The sequence below is a fragment of the Lepidochelys kempii genome, chromosome 3 (genome assembly GCF_965140265.1).
Source record: "Lepidochelys kempii isolate rLepKem1 chromosome 3, rLepKem1.hap2, whole genome shotgun sequence".
Classification (NCBI taxonomy): domain Eukaryota; kingdom Metazoa; phylum Chordata; order Testudines; family Cheloniidae; genus Lepidochelys; species Lepidochelys kempii.
The window spans coordinates 131,298,231-131,315,909 of NC_133258.1; the positions used below are offsets into that span (position 1 = coordinate 131,298,231).

The 17,679-nt window shown below is 42.0% G+C and overlaps 2 protein-coding genes across 5 annotated transcripts; one reads left to right on the top strand and one right to left on the bottom strand.

Moving 5' to 3' along the window:
- Window positions 1–4,149: 4,149 nt before the first annotated feature.
- EXOC8 (exocyst complex component 8) lies at window positions 4,150–7,377 on the bottom strand. The gene is made up of 2 exons (XM_073338062.1): window positions 5,747–7,377; window positions 4,150–5,065 (listed from the first exon to the last, which is right to left on the bottom strand). Exons 1-2 carry the CDS (start codon window positions 7,346–7,348, stop codon window positions 4,457–4,459), a joined length of 2,211 nt encoding a protein of 736 aa, XP_073194163.1. The 5' UTR covers window positions 7,349–7,377; the 3' UTR covers window positions 4,150–4,456.
- On the top strand, window positions 6,784–15,773 carry SPRTN (SprT-like N-terminal domain). 4 transcript variants are annotated; one of them, XM_073338066.1, is made up of 5 exons: window positions 6,784–7,973; window positions 8,867–8,966; window positions 9,838–9,966; window positions 11,245–11,515; window positions 12,198–12,320. In XM_073338066.1, the coding sequence occupies exons 1-5, from the start codon at window positions 7,717–7,719 to the stop codon at window positions 12,230–12,232; spliced, it is 792 nt and encodes a 263-aa protein (XP_073194167.1). In that variant the 5' UTR covers window positions 6,784–7,716; the 3' UTR covers window positions 12,233–12,320. The 4 variants fall into 4 exon arrangements, with proteins under 4 accessions (XP_073194167.1, XP_073194165.1, XP_073194164.1 ...); XM_073338063.1 differs by lacking the exon at window positions 12,198–12,320 and adding an exon at window positions 12,715–15,773 and having other exon boundaries at window positions 7,031–7,973; XM_073338065.1 differs by lacking the exons at window positions 6,784–7,973; window positions 12,198–12,320 and adding exons at window positions 7,985–8,397; window positions 12,715–15,773.
- The last annotated feature ends 1,906 nt before the right edge of the window (window positions 15,774–17,679 follow it).

The following is a 17,679-nucleotide window of genomic DNA, read 5'->3' on the forward strand; positions in this document are numbered from 1 at the left end:
TGGAGAACTACTGTCCTAAACAGTGCAATCATACTGTTCATCACCTGGCCCAAGTTCCTTAAGTTCCTTCAGAACTCTTGGTTGGTAGCCCTGGTGACTTGTTCCTCTCCTCTTCTGACAATTCAGTTTGTAACAGTGCTTTGCTTTTATTTCATCTAAAGCATAGCACTGGGGTGGTAGGCATCTCTCCAATATCCTCTGTAGTGAAGACTGATACAAACAAATTATTTAGCTTCTCAGTAAAGATGTTATCTTCCTCAATGGCTCTCTCCACCCTAGCACTCCTATGGATTCACCAATTTTCTGGCATACATTAAAAATGTGTCTTTTTCGTTTTCATCTGTTTCTCTTTGCCTTCCTCATTTCCATGTTACCCTCTACTGTTTATGTTTTCTATTGGCTTCACTGGGGTTGTTGGATTACCATTTCCTGAAAAATGCCTATTCAAATAACCTCTTGAAACTTATCCCTTAATCATACTGGGTTTTATTTCCCGGCTTCTTTTTTGGTTTAAGGGTTGTGTTTGCCTTCAATGACTCTGTTATGGAATGGTTAAGAATAACAATTTTACTTTCCTTAATATTGAGTTTAGAGCCCATTACAGCAACTTCCACATTTTTTTTTTAAATCTCCCTTTCCAACATTTAGTATCACAGTCTACATTTTCTTCCCACAGGATGTCAAACATACTTACTTTGTGGTCACTATTATTTAGTGACTCAACTACAGCTACTTCTTGAATCCATGCTTGTGCGTAACTTAGAACTATGTTGAGAATAGCCTCTACTCAATTCTAGAACTAGCTGTTCCAAGAAACCATCGTTTAAGATGCTGAGAAATTGTTCCTCTAAACTGTATCCTGTTGTGTCAATTGCCTAGTCTGTATGCAAGTAACTGAACTGATACGTTACTTAGTTACCTCTTTCATCTATCTCAAAAGTGTGATCCAAAGCCTGCTGAAATCACTGGTAGTCTTGCTATGGCCTTCAATAAGCTTTGGATCAAGTCCTCAATAGCTTTTTCCTGATAAGGAGACTGGTACAACATTTCTACTCCCCTACTACAACATTTCTATTCATATGACTATGAATTTGTATCCATACAAAGTCTACGGTATGGTCCTCTCCACTAAGAAATGTTACTGAATTAAATTATACGAAACACATCAACTCCCATGAGTAACAGTGTCTTGACTGTATTCAGACATTCACAATTTCATCAAAGCAGCTAAAGGAAGTATCGAATTTTACACACAATACCCTCTCAAAATGAAAAAATTCTAACAACAGAACTGATTATTTCACTCCAAACCACCAAAATTGCAAAATTAGTGTATCATCTTAATAGTTAATCCAAATACTAAACTAAAAGCTGAACAATGCTCTCCCTACCTGCATTTTGTTTTAGGAAAAGAAAAGTGCTACCTAACATTAGAGTAAGCAAATCTGAAATTTTATTTATTAAAAAGGGACTTTCAAAATATTTTTATTTTAATCATAGCTATTTCAGTTAGCATACAAAGTGTGTGTTCAATTTAATTTATACATCACTTGTCTCAGCCATAATTTATTTTGCCCTATATAAATTCTCAGTCGTGACTTAAACAGAACCACAAGGCATAAAATATCAATGCTACCTACAGTGGTCTAGACAGCCCAAACTCCATATGCAAAAATTAGTGTGAATTTGTAGCAGTCTAAGCAAATACAAGATTTGGTCAACAAAATCGAAGGAAAGCCTGGACTTTCTGGTCTGCTAAAGTTACTGGACAGATTCTGCCTCTTATATCTTATATCGAGTGCTTCCCAACCTCTGGTATAAAGAGGGATCACATCAGGGGCAGAAGAAGATATGGCAGAGCTGAGATCCACTACGCTCAATCCTCTGCTGGCAGTAAGGAATGTTACATCAGCAGCAACAACAGCATCAATTAGAAGAGGACACCTCTCCTACTGTATCTTATTGGGAAGCTCTGAATCAGGGTGCTGCAACCCAGCTCCTTTCAGCAAGCCCTCAGATACAGTGAAGAACCAGAGCCTTAATATTTAGTCTCGCAGGTTACCTTTCTTGAACTGCAACAAATTCAAATGAGCTTTAAGTCGATTATTCTGTACTCCTAAATGAAAATCCTATCTTCAGGAGTGGGGGGAAAAAAGATACAGAATATATAGCATTAAAAATAATAACCATAAATGATGCTCTTTGGTTCTCTTTTATAACCAAACTCATTAAGGCTGATGCATCTACCATGCACTGGTGTGTGTTTCAAAGGACATATTAGCTATAAACCCCCCCCAACAAACTACCCTGGACTGTTGGATTCTGCTTTTCAGGGTAGTGCAATGAAATAACCCCAGAACATGGATTTAAGAGGAATATTTGCCTGAGCAGTAACTCTCATTGTCCTAATTTGGCATAAAAGAAATACTATTATTTTAGTGGCCTTCAATTGCATTCAACTAACTTAGACCATGGAACTGGTTCTTACACTGTAAAAATGCACTCTTGTTTTTCATGCAACTTGACCAGCAAAATAATTGTATAGTGAACCCAGAAATAATCTTGAGAGTGAATGAATGGAGTGGGAGGGTGCCTTGCAGAGTCTGTAAGCTCCAGTGCTGTCCAAGAGTCACCAGCGTGAGAACGAGCCATTAAATAAAGAGATGAAAAATCTAGGAAAATGCGGCAATGGGCTGGCTCTATATAATCAGCTATTCAATTGCTTTTACTAGTTAAATGTTTTGCAACACATGCTTTTATAAGGTGCTGATCACCACAAGTTGCTAAAGTTTCATTTAAAAGAGACAAGTTTAAAAGTGCAGGGGTATGATTCTCATTTATGCCCATTAAGATTCTAACACAAAATCATTTGTAACAATATTGTTTTCTCAAGATTAAGAAGATGTATGGTTACAAGAAGAGGAAGGGAGAATTCAAAAGACTGGGCAATGGTTTGAGTCAATAGAAAATTACCAGTTATTTTCAGAGACCTATATAGAATGAGATAGTAGTCACTGTTCAGATTCCAGAGAACAGGCATCTACATAAAATACCCATGAAACTGGCACTCTAGTTGGCAGTCACACCAGTGAAACCAAGTAGATCAAAAAATCTTATTTCTGGTTGTGGTCCCTTCTACAAACAGGGATAAAGGACATTGGCAGGGTAGTGTATCTGTGGTGTGGATAAAGCATTTCAAATTTTCAGTGTAATCAAACACATATAGTATGGTTTGGTGTTTGAAGAGGGGGAAGGTTGTAAAAAGACTGAAACAGGTAATTTTTATAATGAATTACTATACTGTAGAAAGCAACACTAACAAATTTGCAGTAACAGCCATGTCGTATATGTTTTTAAAAAGAATTACATAAGCGTCATTCTCTTTAGGAAAAATGTTTCTTCCTGTCTCTACCATCCATGCCCTTGCACAAGTGAAGCTGGAATGTAGGTCTCCTAAACATGAAATCGTACTTTAATGACAACTTTCCTCCAACCCACACAACTCAGTCTCATTTATGTTTTGAAACAAGAAGCCCTCTTTGCTATGGTTTCTACAGGTAGATAGGGGATGGAAAAGTAGTTATACCCACACCTCAATAAACTACACTGTGTGTGTGTAATGGACCCGCTCCTGCTCCCATTGAAGTCAACAGAAAAACAAAGTAAATACATAACTTTAAAAAATTCTCTTAGTTATAATAAATAATCTTAGGTGTTCTTTCTACAAGCAGAAAAAACCCACAAAAAATCTTTCTAACAGTAAGTAGAGCATTTCATCAGGGAGGTAGGATTTTTAAGTTGACAATGTCCTTTTGCTAAACTAGGTAGGGAAATGTTTTCTTTTTTAATAACATCTTTGACGGGAGAATCTTTTTTTGAAGTGACTATGCGCTCTTTGTAGTGCTGATTGCCTGTCTTGTTGTCAAGCAAATCTCTGCTTAAAAACTACCAGAGGGTGAATTCTGCAAATCCATAGAATTTACTCATGTTTGAAAGGTGGATGAGCTTCACAAAGAACCACACTCATAGAATTCTTCAGTAAACCTAGCAATTGTACTCCTTCAGGAATATGTTAATTTTTTTTTAAAATCACACAATTCAAAATGTGATTAGAGGTTATATTCTACTGCTATATGTAGTACAAGTATGTAGATATTTCACTAACATTTTATTCAGCCCAAAGCAGAATATAAAACATCACAACAGAGGCTATTAATGGGGAAAGGAGACATGCAATACAAGATTATATGACCCCAATGCTTTTTCTCCTTAATTATTTGATTTTTCTTTCCCTTCCTTGTTTTCAGATTTGGTTCATGAATCTTTAGTTAAAACAAGGTTGCAGATGGAATTTTACAGCTTTCAGGGATTTGGAAAAGATTTACAAAATATATCTTCATAGACAACACTATTGAAAGTACGCTGTAGACTTCTGAACAGAACACACGGGTTTCATTTATACTACAGAAGTTGTACTTTCAGGATTTACACGCATTAGTCTTGAAGCATTTCTCAGATCCTGTAGTTGCTTCGCTGGCTTTCCGACCCCTTCCTCAAACCTTTTCTCCACAACAGGAAGGACAGTTTCATAAAGAAATGACGCATTCTGCCTGATGAATGCTTTTTTCTCAGGGTCCTGTTCACACCGTAAACTGTAATCGACATGCTGGACAGCCACAAGGATAATCTCCACTAGGCTTTCCAGCAGAACCATGTGCAGCTCTGGGAAATACAGCTTGAGTGCTTCCTCCAAGAAGGCCATAGTCTGCTTGGTAAAAGCCACCACAGTGTAGCTAAGGTTCACCCAGCAGTCATCACCGGTGTATTGGTCAAAAGTGCTCATTCCACAGCTCCTCATCTCCTCTCTGAGTTTTCCCAGAGCACCTGGGGTCATCAGGTTCATCCTTCTCCACATCTCTTCAGAGTTGCGATGCTTGGTGGCCTCAATTATGATATCCTTGTAGCTCTGCAAAGCTCCTTTGATATCTTTCACTAACAGGGCATGAATGATGAAAGTGAGGTCCAGCCCAATCTCGCTGAGCTGCTTGCAGTGCTCCTTCGCTACCTTCAATAACAACATTTATTAATATATATCTGGATATCTTATACACTAATTTTTTTTTACAGACTAATCTAGTTAATCACCATGTTACCCTTAAAAGTATCAGTCCTATTTTATAGATATGAAAAATAAGGCAGAGATTAAATGTACCTTCAAAAAAAAGAAATAGACTGATTTTATATATATTAGAAATGCAGATCTTTTCTGCCACAGAACACTACGGACAACTAGAGCAGTAATAGGATCATGTCGTAAGAGCCTGAAAACTGGGGAATTAAGGAATAAAGGATTTTTAGTATTTTTTAAAAAAACTTTTGTTAATCCATAGTCGAATCCAATCCAATAAACTCTTTGGAGAAAGGCATATTCAAACTTTAACAAATAAATCTTATCCCTTTAATTAAGATGTGAAAGAGCTGACAAACTTTTGCAATCTCCAATCAGTCTTTGGGCAAAACATGGGAAAACCAAACCTGGCATTGCTGATATTCACAGAACAAAAGACAAGCAGAAAAAACCCACAACAAAAAAGCCTTTCATACATCCTAAAGAAGCAGGACACCTTTCAGACCAAAGCCACAGAGGTAATCAGTAAGCGAACAAGGATTAGAAATCAGAAGTTACTGGTTTCTTCCAGGAATGGGGTCAATTCACCAGACCATACTACCTTCCTTACACGCTTACCTTCACACACTCAGCAGCAGTGGACAAGCTCTCTTTACTGTCGAATACTTGCTTGCTAAAGGCATCTACAAACATCCTCATTGCCGAGCGGGCCCACACAATGAAGGCAGAGTAGCAGCCACTGTTGCCAGCAAAGTCTGTCTCAAACTCCCTGGCCGTCTCTAACAAACTGGTAAAAAAGACATGGCAAAGCTTGTGGATGTAGAGCAGAGTGGCACCCTCAATGCGCAGTTGACGGATGGCTGTGTGTACAGCAGCTGCCCTGTTCTTCAAGAAAAGCTCACATGCCTTGGTGGACTGCCCCAAGCGAATGAGCTGGGACACAGCCCGGCGAGTGGCCCTAGGACCACCTCGTAATGACCGATCCGGAGATAGCTCAAACACCAGCACATCGGTGAGCTGCCTGACTCGCTCATCTACCTTGGCTCTTAGCTCCCTCACTGGCTGGCTCATAGCCTTCTCTCCCAAATACTCATTCAGCTTATCCAACAGGTCCACTGCCCCCTCAAAATCTCTCTGGGCAATGCAGACATCTAGGTCTTCAGGCAACTCCTGGATCCACTCCAGGGACAGATCTACTGTCTCTTCCTCAGGTGCGGGTTCCTTTTCATCTTCTCTGTCAAAGGGATTAGTGGCCTCAGGAGGTGGCGGAGCAGTACGTGGCGGGGCCTCCTGCTCCAGCCTCAGCTTCTCACTGAGGGCGCGGTTCCGCTTGGTCTCCTCCAGCACCTCCAGCCACTCCTTCTTGATCTTGGCATTCTCGGCCTGGAAGATGCGGCTCTCGGGAAACATGAGCAGCTTGAACATGTCCTTCATGGGCGGGTTGTCCTTGACATTGATCACAGCCAACCCTTCCAGGGGATAGAGGGCATCGTAGCGGTAGGCACCACGCCGGTTGGGCAGCCAGGTGGCCACCAGCAGGCAGTCGTTCATGAGGAAGGCATGCACCCGCTGGATCTGCGCCATGTGATCGGCGTCGTACTCCACCAGGTCGCCGTTGTAGACGAGGTACTTGCCGGGGCTCTCGGGAAGCAGGTCCCGGCAGCCCTCCACCTTCTCCAGCAGGGTGGTGAGCGTGCGCTGCCGCCCCTCCTCGCTGGCGGCCTCCTTGGCCGAGAGGGGGAGGAAGGGGTTGCTGTGGGGGTCGGCGGCGGCGCGGCGGGCGCCCAGGGCGGGGTCGTCGCGGTCGGCCTGCAGCAGCAGGGCCTGGGTGACGGCCTCCATGATGCCCTTCTGCTCGGTGAGGATGTGGCTGAGCTGGTACATCTCGCTCTCCAGGTAGCTGATCTCGCGCGCCGTCTCGATGAACTGGCGGTAGTTCTGGTAGACGTTGCGCTTGAGGCTCTGCGCCGTCTCCTCGCTCAGCGCCTGGATGCGCTGCCGGTGCTCCTGCAGGTCCCGGTCCCCGTCCGACTGCTGCGACAGCTGCTTCACGTACTCGCCCGCCGCGAAGCCCCCCGACTCCAGCTGCCGCCGCAGCCGGCTCCCGCCCCCGCCCTCACCCAGCGGCAGCGCCATCGGTACCGCCGGCAGGGAGGCCGCAACACACCGAGAGCGGAAGACGGGTGACAGCAGGTACGGCGGCGCTGGGAAAGGGCGCATGCGCCAGGATTACGCCCCAGCTACTGCGGCCTATTGCGCGTGCGCCTAGACAGCGACCTCCTTTGAATGGCGTAATAATCCTACGTCAGAGGCTGCACTGCGCAAGCGCTGATTGAGGGGGCTGTACTCGCCGGGTAGTACGTATGCGTCGGACAGAGCGGAAGTTGAGTGCGGGACGCTATTTGGCGCACGCGCAAGAGGAAAGTGGTAGAATACGCATGTGCTGAGAAGGGGGCAAGAGGAGGGTACCCAGCTGTATTGCGCGTGCGCCAGAATCCGAGTCAGCGGTTGCCGCTCGGGAGGCTGAGGGGCTCGCCCAGTGCGCTTCCCGCCCGGGCCCGGGCCCGGGCCGACGGCGCTCCACCGGGATGGACAGAGACTTCCTGCTGGCGCTGCGGTTACAGGCGCAGTGGGAGGAAGAGGAGGAAGCGGCGGCGGTAGCGGCCTGTAGCGAGTTCCCGCGCGGCTCCGCAGCGCCGCCGCGGCCGCTCTCCGTGGTGGACGAGGCCTGGGAGCTGCTGGACCCGAGCCCCGACGTCCGCGGCCTCTTCGTGCAGTTCAACGAGACGCTCTTCTGGGGGAAGCTGGCGGCCGTGGCGGTGACGTGGAGCCCGCGCATGACGCTGTACGGTAACGGCTGCGGGCGGCTGTTGGAACGGGCCGGCGGCGGGGCTCGGGGCGCTGCGGGAGCAGCCGCAGCCGGCCCCAGTGAACGGCCCCGGGGAGCTGCATCGAGCGGCCGCGCTGATCCCAGGAACTCGCGGCTCCAGTTAAAGCGCGATCGCCGCGGCCGCCAGACGGGAGGGGGCCCCGGGGGTCGCAACCTCTCTAGCTCACTTGGAATAGTTAATTCCTGCCACCTCCGCTCGGGACGTGACCTGTTCAGTGGCATGTGTCACGCTCTCCCGCCTGGACACTTTCACAAACTGCGAATCCCCCCTTGGCTTCGCACGCCAGGAGCGTGTTTCCCCCTCGAGTAGGTGAACCTGGCGGGGGATTAGAACTGGCTGCACAGTCAGTGCTGTTAGTCTGTGTGTGGTAAACTCAAGGTGTGTGTGACTGCATATTACTCATGCTCAAATAAATTGGTTAGTCTCTAAGGTGCCACAAGTCCTCCTTTTCTTTTTGCAAATACAGACTAACACGGCTGTTACTCTGAAACCTGTAAGATGTAGCGCCTCCGTTTTCGTTTTCACCAATTACTTGTTTTGAAAGGCTTCAGAAAAGGGAAACTCAGGTCGAAGCAGTAGCAATAGATTCATATGTTTTAGGACTATTTTGGAAGTAGGTTTTTTTTTTTTTTTGCCATTTCCTAGTTTGTACTGTAAAATTATTGGTTAAACTCTGGATAAGTCTTGGAGTTTAGCAATGTTGTGCTCTTTGGAGAGTTGTTAAAAAAAATCTTGGTTTACTTGGCAATGTTAAGTGGACCAGTATTTGTGTATTTAATTCTCAGTTCTGCTCCACCAGCTACAAAAACAAATAGAAGTCTACCGTCTGCCTATTTTTCTTTTTTAGATGTGCTGGAGTGTGCAGCTATGAAGGAAGAGGTGGGATGTGTTCCATCCGCCTTAGTGAGCCACTCTTAAAGCTAAGACCAAGAAAGGATCTTGTAGAGGTATTTTAAGACATTTCATCTATGTGTAAACTTACTGTAAATCTCCTGAAGTGTATCCTATCTTAAATTGTGCACTGGAGGTCTTAATGCACAATGTTATCTAGATTATAAAATAGTCTTTGCTTTGATAGGAAACTTGTATTAATTGCTTAATGGTGGTTGTCTAAGTATGCAAAATTATGGTAATCTCAGTCACAATTTTTCTGAACTGACACCCTTATGGGTAAGACCCAAAGTCATTCACCCATTTTACTCCCAGAAATAGGAAAAATATTTTTGAGGGATTTAAAATATCCCCTTCCTTAATGTTAAAACTATAAAGTTGGCTTCAGAATGCAAAATGAAACTATTTCAATTCAATCTCCTGGCTGAGCAGCCCAGTAACACAAAAAGGAGGATTTGATCATGCATGTAAGTTTCATGCTGTTCCTCAGTTCTCTCCCAGTTCTGTTGTTGTGAGCTGGTTGGAAATTAAGGTTAGACAAGATTCCTATTCTAAAGTGCTCAGTGATCTGCAGTCTTGCAAAATCTGCATCCTACTGCAGGCTCACAAGCATCGCTTTTCTCCTGGGGAAGTAATTTTTTTAAAAGAGCCTAAGTCAGGGGAGATCAGATTTTGAATGTCATTTTTCATAGTAATGTCCCTTTGAATGCCCTTTAGGATATATGGAGAGAAAGGATGATTTTTAGCAGAGAGTTGTTATTGTATTCTTATGACCCATACTTAGATTGCAAATGCACGGAAATAAAATCTGTATCAAGATAAATAGAAAATAGTAAAGACAAAATGGGCTATTAGCTAAATTATTTTAAAATAATATATCATATGTTTTTCAGAAAACATCTAGCAATTTAATGACTTTTGTTTCAGACACTCTTACATGAAATGATTCATGCCCTATTATTTGTCACTAACAATGACAAAGACCATGAATCCCATGGGCCAGAGTTTTGCAAACACATGCGTCGTATCAATCGCATGACTGGAGCCAATGTTACAGTAAGTCGTTTTTACTTAACAAAATACAATCTAGAAAATTTAAACTATATTTTCTATTCAGGTACTATGTAACTGGATATTTCAAATATAGTATGATAATATGTTGGCACTTATTGTTAGCCAGTCCGTAGGTGGTATAAACAGCTTTGGGTAGAGAGAGCTTTGTACTAGTTATGGGGAGGGGAGGAGCAAGCAGGTTGAGGAGAGTGCAGTAAAACCTGTTTGGGAATATGTAACTTGTAAACGTATATTGTATTGTATTATACATTTTTTTAGAAAAAAATCTCTGGAGCCATTTTGGCTCAATATTTGTTTTTAAACTTTTAGTGTTATGAACTCTTAAAGGAAAAAGACTTCAACTTCAGGATACAATTTGGGAACTAAAAATCCAGTTTGCTTTTAAGATTTAATAAAAGAGAGACTGTTGCGTTAACCATAAATTTTGTATTTTAAAGCTCACATCTATGTTACTACTAATGCCTTAGATAAATATCTTAAGTTTTAAATAAAACTCCAATTTACATTTTATTATGGTGGTTCTTCCTCCATATTTTTTTCTTTTTAGAAAATGAAAACAGAATCATCAGTTTCTTTTGTTTATAGTCAAAACTTGGTATTTTACTTCCTGGTTTTCACACATTCTTACTATAGTGCACTGATTGGGAGCAAAAAGCAGTTGCAGATAGGGCTTTTTAATGAATTCAAACAAAATATCCAGCGAAAGTTTCTGTTTGTCTTAAGTTTTATAAAAGCCTTGTTTTTACAGTATCTAAATTTTGGGCCAAATTTGACCCAACCATTTTCCTTTAGTTGAAGAAGAAGAATAGATAACATTAAAATTCAAGAAGATTCTGTACTTCAGTTACTAACTTAAAGATGCAGGGAGGGGAGTTGATTTATTCCTCTGTCTAGGTGCAGAATAAAGCTTCATGAAAGGGAAACAAGCATTGATCCATTATTGCTTAATATCTCTTAGTGCACAGAGTGCTAGTTAATATTTAATGGTTATTAGTATGCAAGATTGTGCTGTCCATATATCAGGCGTTTTAATTTTTGTAGGGAGGGAAAAATGCTATTTACTTGAAAGTGGTTGCTATGCATACGGTAGGCTCTCTGCTAGCAGGTAAATAATGTGCTGTTTTCCTCCTGGCTCTCTGAGGGTTTTCCCCATGAGAGGTAGTAGTAAGTAGTTAAAGAATGCTAGCACATTTCAAACATGTAAAGATGAATGATTAATATGAAATGGAAATGACTGTTGTGTTTTTGTTTTATGCTTAGATCTATCACGACTTTCATGATGAGGTGGATTCATATCGCCAACACTGGTGGCGATGTAATGGCCCATGTCAGAGTAGAAAACCTTATTATGGATATGTGAAACGCGCAATGAATAGGGCACCCTCTGCGCGAGACTTCTGGTGGTCTGACCACCAACAGACCTGTGGAGGAACGTTCTCAAAAGTAAAGGAGCCAGAGAACTATTCTAAAAAAGGCAAGGAGAAAACCCAGCTAGGAAAGCTTTCAAACTCTGAGCCATCTGATACCAAAGGTATGTAACTCTGTTTTCACTTTTCTTCCCTTCAGGCCCACTCCTGCCCTATACAGTACTCCAACAAATGAAAATAGATCAAATACTGGAGAAATTCAGTATTCAGATTTTCTGTAATGTTGGATTTGGTTCACATGGTTTTGGGGGGGGGGGGGGGGGGTTTTTTATATGCTTGTGTTGCATTAAAGTTATAGCATAGTTAAAGGTCTGTGCAGCACTATGTAGTCATCTTCATATTTTTAGAGCAAAAATATTGGACTAAATAAATAACTCAGATTTCTGGATTTACTTGTGATCTATCTTACTATTAGCGAATCATAATTAGAATCACAGCACCTGGCCATTCAAAGGGACGCAGCTTATGAAAATGTCATTCCATCCGTATTAACTTTCATCCCAGAATTTTAAGCAGAAAACTAGTTATGCAGGCATGGCCCTGTGTATTTCAGGGCCACAGAACTTGCAGCAAAATCTTTACCCTGCACAGCAGAGTCAAAGGCTTAGGTTCTACAATGCTATTAGACATTTCTTGTCCTTATCATTGTGAGGAGAACCTGCTAAGCAATGTTATCTTTCTGAATCTAACTAGCCAGAAATAATATGAATTAACCACCTTATTTATCGCAGTGGCTTGCTAACTCCTGAAAACGAGTGTAAAATTTCAATATTCACTGTTTCACAGGTGATGACTTTAGCAGAAAGCTTCAGCTAAGATGATTAACCCACAATGCCCACCTCTCTCCCACCTGCCAAGTGGTACAACTGTCCTCTACCCAGCTTCCAAAATCAACATTTTTCTCACCAGTCCCACACTTGACATCTACTGATGCATTACTTCATTATCAATATGAAAATATACAATATATTAGACTGAAATATGGTGACAGCGTAAAATTGAATATAAAAAACAGGAAGGGTACTGTATTAATCATATATATATGTCCTGCTTATATTAATTAAAAAGCTCCTTTTTATTTAAATCAAGCTGCTGAAAAAGTTTTTGTCTGCCACACGAGTGTGTCAGAATTTGGGGGATCTTACCACAGAACTTAGCTCCATCCTGCTGTGGAATAAGAGTCTGGTATTCAAGTCCTATTTGACTTCTTAAAAATCAAATAGCAAGTTGTTGAGTTGACAGACTTGATACTGAGCAAATGTAGTAGATTAGAACAAAGTTACTAATCACTCATCTTTTGCAGGAAGGATACATGGAGGTGATATACGAAGCCTAATTCCTTTTAGTGGAAAAGGATATCAGCTTGGAGGAGCAGGCCTTTGGTCCTCTGAGAGACACAAAAGTTCCAACAGTATTAAGGGCAGAGAAATACCCAGTCCACAATGTTATTCAGCAGCTGGAACCGCAAGATCAGTTCCTAAAAATGAACTAAAATTTGAACCAAACACATTCAGTACCAGCATTTCCCATCCAGTTTTTACTGATCGCTCCAATCATAAAAACAGCTTTGCTTTGAACCACAAGTTTCCTAAAATATCTGTCGCTAATACAAAAGCTTACAGGAATGTTGATGGGTCGCCTGTTAAAATTTCTCCTGTTAATGGAGGAAATTTGAACCAAAGTCCTACAAATGCCAAGTCGGTTTTTCCATCTTCTAATGAGACACCGAAACAAACTTCCTTTGAACAAGCTGAGACAACTCTAAGATCCTGGGTTTCATCCCAGGGAAATAGCAGCTTTGAAAGTGGTGGTATACCACAGAAACGGCCGAAAACGGAAGACAAATCTGCCTTTGTAAACTACTTTATAAAGAGAGAGAGTACTGATGGCACTTCTAGAACTAACACTCCTATAAAAAACAATGCTGAACCAACAGTGTCCTCTGAAAGTTGTAGTTCTGCTGTTAGTCAGAATAAAAAAGTTAGTTGTCCCGTTTGCCAGACCGAGGTTTTGGAGACCAAAATAAATGAACACCTAGACTCTTGTCTGGCATAACCTTTGAAATGCAATATCACAACTAAGTACTAAGAATTGTTTGAAATCTTCAAATTACATTGCTCAGGATTTATCCAATTATGATTGTTGTTGTGTGCCTGTACGCTGGCCTGTATTGTCCAAGCTGGTAACTTTCCTATATGTGTAAAGTGGAGTCTGAATTTCGGCATGAAGGGAAGGCAGTTCTGATCCTAACATGCAACTCAAAAAAAAAAAAAAAAAAACCAGATGTATAGACTCTCCCGGTGCTCGTGTCCCAAAGAGCCTAAGGGTATATGTACGCTACCAAGCCTACATCAGCAAATTATGCCAGCACAGGTGATAGGAGGAGGAATTCTGTTGGTGTGGGAACAGCACCTCCCTGAACGATTTTAGCTGTGCCAGCAGAAGCCCTCTTCTGTCCATATAGCTGTGGTCTGTGCTGGTGGTATAGTTGGAATAAGTGTGTCGCTATGAGGTATGGTTTTTCTACACCCCGACCAACATAGCTATGTCGGTATAAATTTTGAAGTGTAGACCAGGCCAAATACACTCCTGATTTTAGTAAATGCAATTGTGGTTGGGTTACATTTTTACTGCAGAACCTAAGAAGGTCTCTTCCCATGGTAACACTTACTAGATTCTGAAATCTTAGATGATTTCTAAAAGCAACTTAACGTTTTTAACCATGTTTTGTCTTTTTGTACTTTTCCTCAGTCCCCAAAATGTTCTTTAACTCATCCCTCGCCACCTTTTAAATTTAACTTCTAAATTGTCCCCTTCCACATAAACTGATACCAACTTATCAGTTTACCACAATGAAAATGTGTTAAATAGTGGGCATTTTTTTATATTCTTATAACACCAAATATTGTGTTTTGGCCACAGCTACCGACTCTCCAGATACCAGTTTTGCCCAAAACTTTTTAAAGGGCAGGTAGGAATGAGGATGGAATTAGATTTAAATTATGGTTGTATCCACACTGCCAGCGAGGGATGTGATTCCCCTGCTCATGTACACATACTCACTCTAGCTCTTTTCAATACCCACCTGAAACCAGTAGAAATGTATGCACTCTGCTCAGCCATATCTCTGCTGCTGCTACGTTACTATTTATATTTGCACTAGCTGGATGAGAGTGCAAGTATGTATAAACAACCAGGGGAATCACACCTCTTGCTTGCAGTGTAGACATAGTTTAAGTCTTCAGCAAAAATGGGGAGCAGCTTAGAAGTTTAAAAAAAAAAAAAATACAGTAAGTCTATTTTAGCATAATCTTGTAAGTGGAGAGCATGGGTAGAAAATTAGTGATAGGGGAGGGATTCTAGATACTTACACTGCTTGATGCATTTGATGAAGCATTAGGCTGTAGACTTAAGGCCCTATTAGAGATACATACTGGGTTTTGAAGCATTGGTTAAGAGGGACAGGAATAGGATAATTTTTGTTTAGCCGCTTCGGTTGGTTTTTAATGTGCGTGGATGGTATGCAGGCAGTGACAGCTAATTCATGGTCCAACAATCTCCACTTTTTTTCCTTCTGTCCCTCACATTGGCCTTGCTGCATATATTGACGCTTCAGTGGCTTTCACTCTTTAACTCCAAGAATGTGTAGTGTGCGTTTCTGTATATTTGACCGCTAAAGGCTAAAACCACCAAGAGTAAAAATAGGGCTGAGTACAAGTAGCAAAACTAGAAGACCGTGTCATATCACTAGTCCTGCTACAGAATTCTAACTGAAGGCCTGAATTTAAATGCAGATTTCCAATTGAATTCCCATTGCAATCATTGGCAGAGCTTTGCTTTGCTTCCTTATCAGCCTAATTAATAGTTCAGTCAGTATATGCTAACAGCATTCTATTACATGTTATGAATACCAAGTAAGATGTATAAAGCCTACTAAAATGTTTACAGTTCTGTTGGTGCACTAAAGGTATTTAACTGACTGGTTTGGGCAATACTGTCACAGTTTAAACTAGCTTTCCCAATGAACTTATTATACACTAGGTTACTTTTTGAACTGCTGGTAGGTATATATGGTGGCTATGATGCAGACAAAAGTGTAAATACAGGTTGTCTTGTTATAAATGTAACGTGGCTTACAATTGACTTCCTCTGAGATGAGAAATAAACAGATCAGACAGTTACGGAATTTGACCTGTGCTAACTAATATCTAGTTTCAAAGTATAGGGGGAAAAAAAACCCTAAGAATGCATAGAATGTACTTTTTTTCAAGAAACTGAATTTTAAAATACTGACATTACTGAAATGTTTTAATGACCTTAACAAAAATGTCTTGCATATTCTGAATAAATCATGATGCTGAACCTTGGGTTGTTAAGTCTGGTTTTCACGTGACTGTCAATGACTGTTTTATTTGCTCTTTAAACACATTTTGTACAACAGTAGTCACTTTTAACAGTTCACTCCAACATCTGCACAACCTTCCCTTCTTAACTACCCCACAAACCCAAACCTTGCTGTGGAGTGATAGTTATTCTTGGGGGGGATTCTGTGCCATTGCACATGTATGCAGAGTTCATGTCCCCTGCAGCTTTCTCTGCTTCCCCGCAGAAAAAAGATTTCTGAAGAGGAAGTAAAGAGAAGCCATAAGAGCGCTGATGCACCCCTCCAGGGCAGCATAGGTGTGTCAGTTTGGGCATCAGGAGTAGTTAGGGGAGATGTAAATCACTGCCAGAGGGGGATTGGGACTGTGCGAGCAAGCGACTCTGTCACTCGCTATCACAATGGTCCTGGTGTGGAGGGGCTAGGCTTCAGGGTGTTTCTGAGGAGGTAGGTGTGGGCTGGCCCTGTCCTCTCAGACAGAGCAGAATGTTAACACTACCTGCTTAGTGAATTGTTCCCATTGTTAGTGAATTCCCCCAAGAGTATAAAACAGGTGTAAAAGTTTAAAGGCTCCCTTACATTGCCAGAGTGGTGTAAGTAGCCAATTTGAAATTGACAAGAAAACCAGGCAGCTAGAACCCAGCTGCCCCCACTCCCCTGGTGAGCCAGGTGGCTGGACCCCATTCCTGGTGGGGAACAGGGAGCTGAGAAGCCCTGGGTGGCCCAGTAGGAGCCTGTGGGGTATCCAAGCTCCTGACAGGGAGCTACCAGCAGAGCTCTCAACACTGCCCCTCTTAGGTTGGTGGAAGCACTTCTGGTGAGGATGTGCCCCACTGACCTAAGGAAGGTATTGTGGACACGAGCCACCACAGTAATTACTGTGGTTGCTCTAAGTTGGCCTAACATAGGTTGACTTCTCTTTGTAGTGTAGACATAATCTAAATGATTAGAACTGGTCTAAATTTTTGGACTGAAAAATCTTCTATTAAATGTGCTCCATGAACTGTTTACTACTGACCTTTCTGGAGATGGTCAGTAGGCAACATAAATTGTGAGTTTGATTTTTCCTGCTTTCACTTGGTCTTCAGTTGTCTATGATTTAATACTGAGCATATGGCTGCACGTATTTGTTGACTAATAACTAGAAATAAAGGGTCAAACCTAGCACATTACTATTAGACAAAGGGATTTTGTCTCCAATGCTCCCCACTCCCATTCTCCATCCATCTCAGCAGTTCGCCTGAGTCATTTCTTCTTCCAAAAGGCTGTCAGTCATCTGCTGCAGGCACCATGAATTCTTGAACATGGCCCAGAATCCACTGATGCTGCAAAGTAGATTATAAGCAGCCCTTAATCCTAGCTGCTTTTCTGTCATTTTCTCATTGCATGGTCTTCCCATTTGTTTTTGGGTGCAATTCCAAGGTTTATTTTTGATCTACAGTGCAAAGCATTACATGGTTAGGACTTGGTTTCTTTTTCCCTGTGCACTATCAAAGAATAGCAGAAGGCACTTTTGCATATAGCTTAATCTTATTGTCCCCTGAGTGATACGGCCATCTTCTTGGGCAAGCACATGCTTGATTTAAACTCATCAATACATTATTTTTGATTGGTAGGGAGTACAGGGAAGGGGGCTGTTATTCCAAAATATGCCAGCTGATGGGTCCCCAGTGATCTTCAGGTATTTTGAAATCATAGAATCTCAGGGTTGGAAGGGACCTCAGGAGGTCATCTAGTCCAACCCCCTGCTCAAAGCAGGACCAATCCCCAATTTTTTCCCCAGATCCCTAAAAGACCCCCTCAAGGATTGAACTCACAACCCTGGGTTTAGCAGGCCAGTGTTCAAACAACTGAGCTATCCCTCCCCCCCTAGAGAGTGCATGAGTG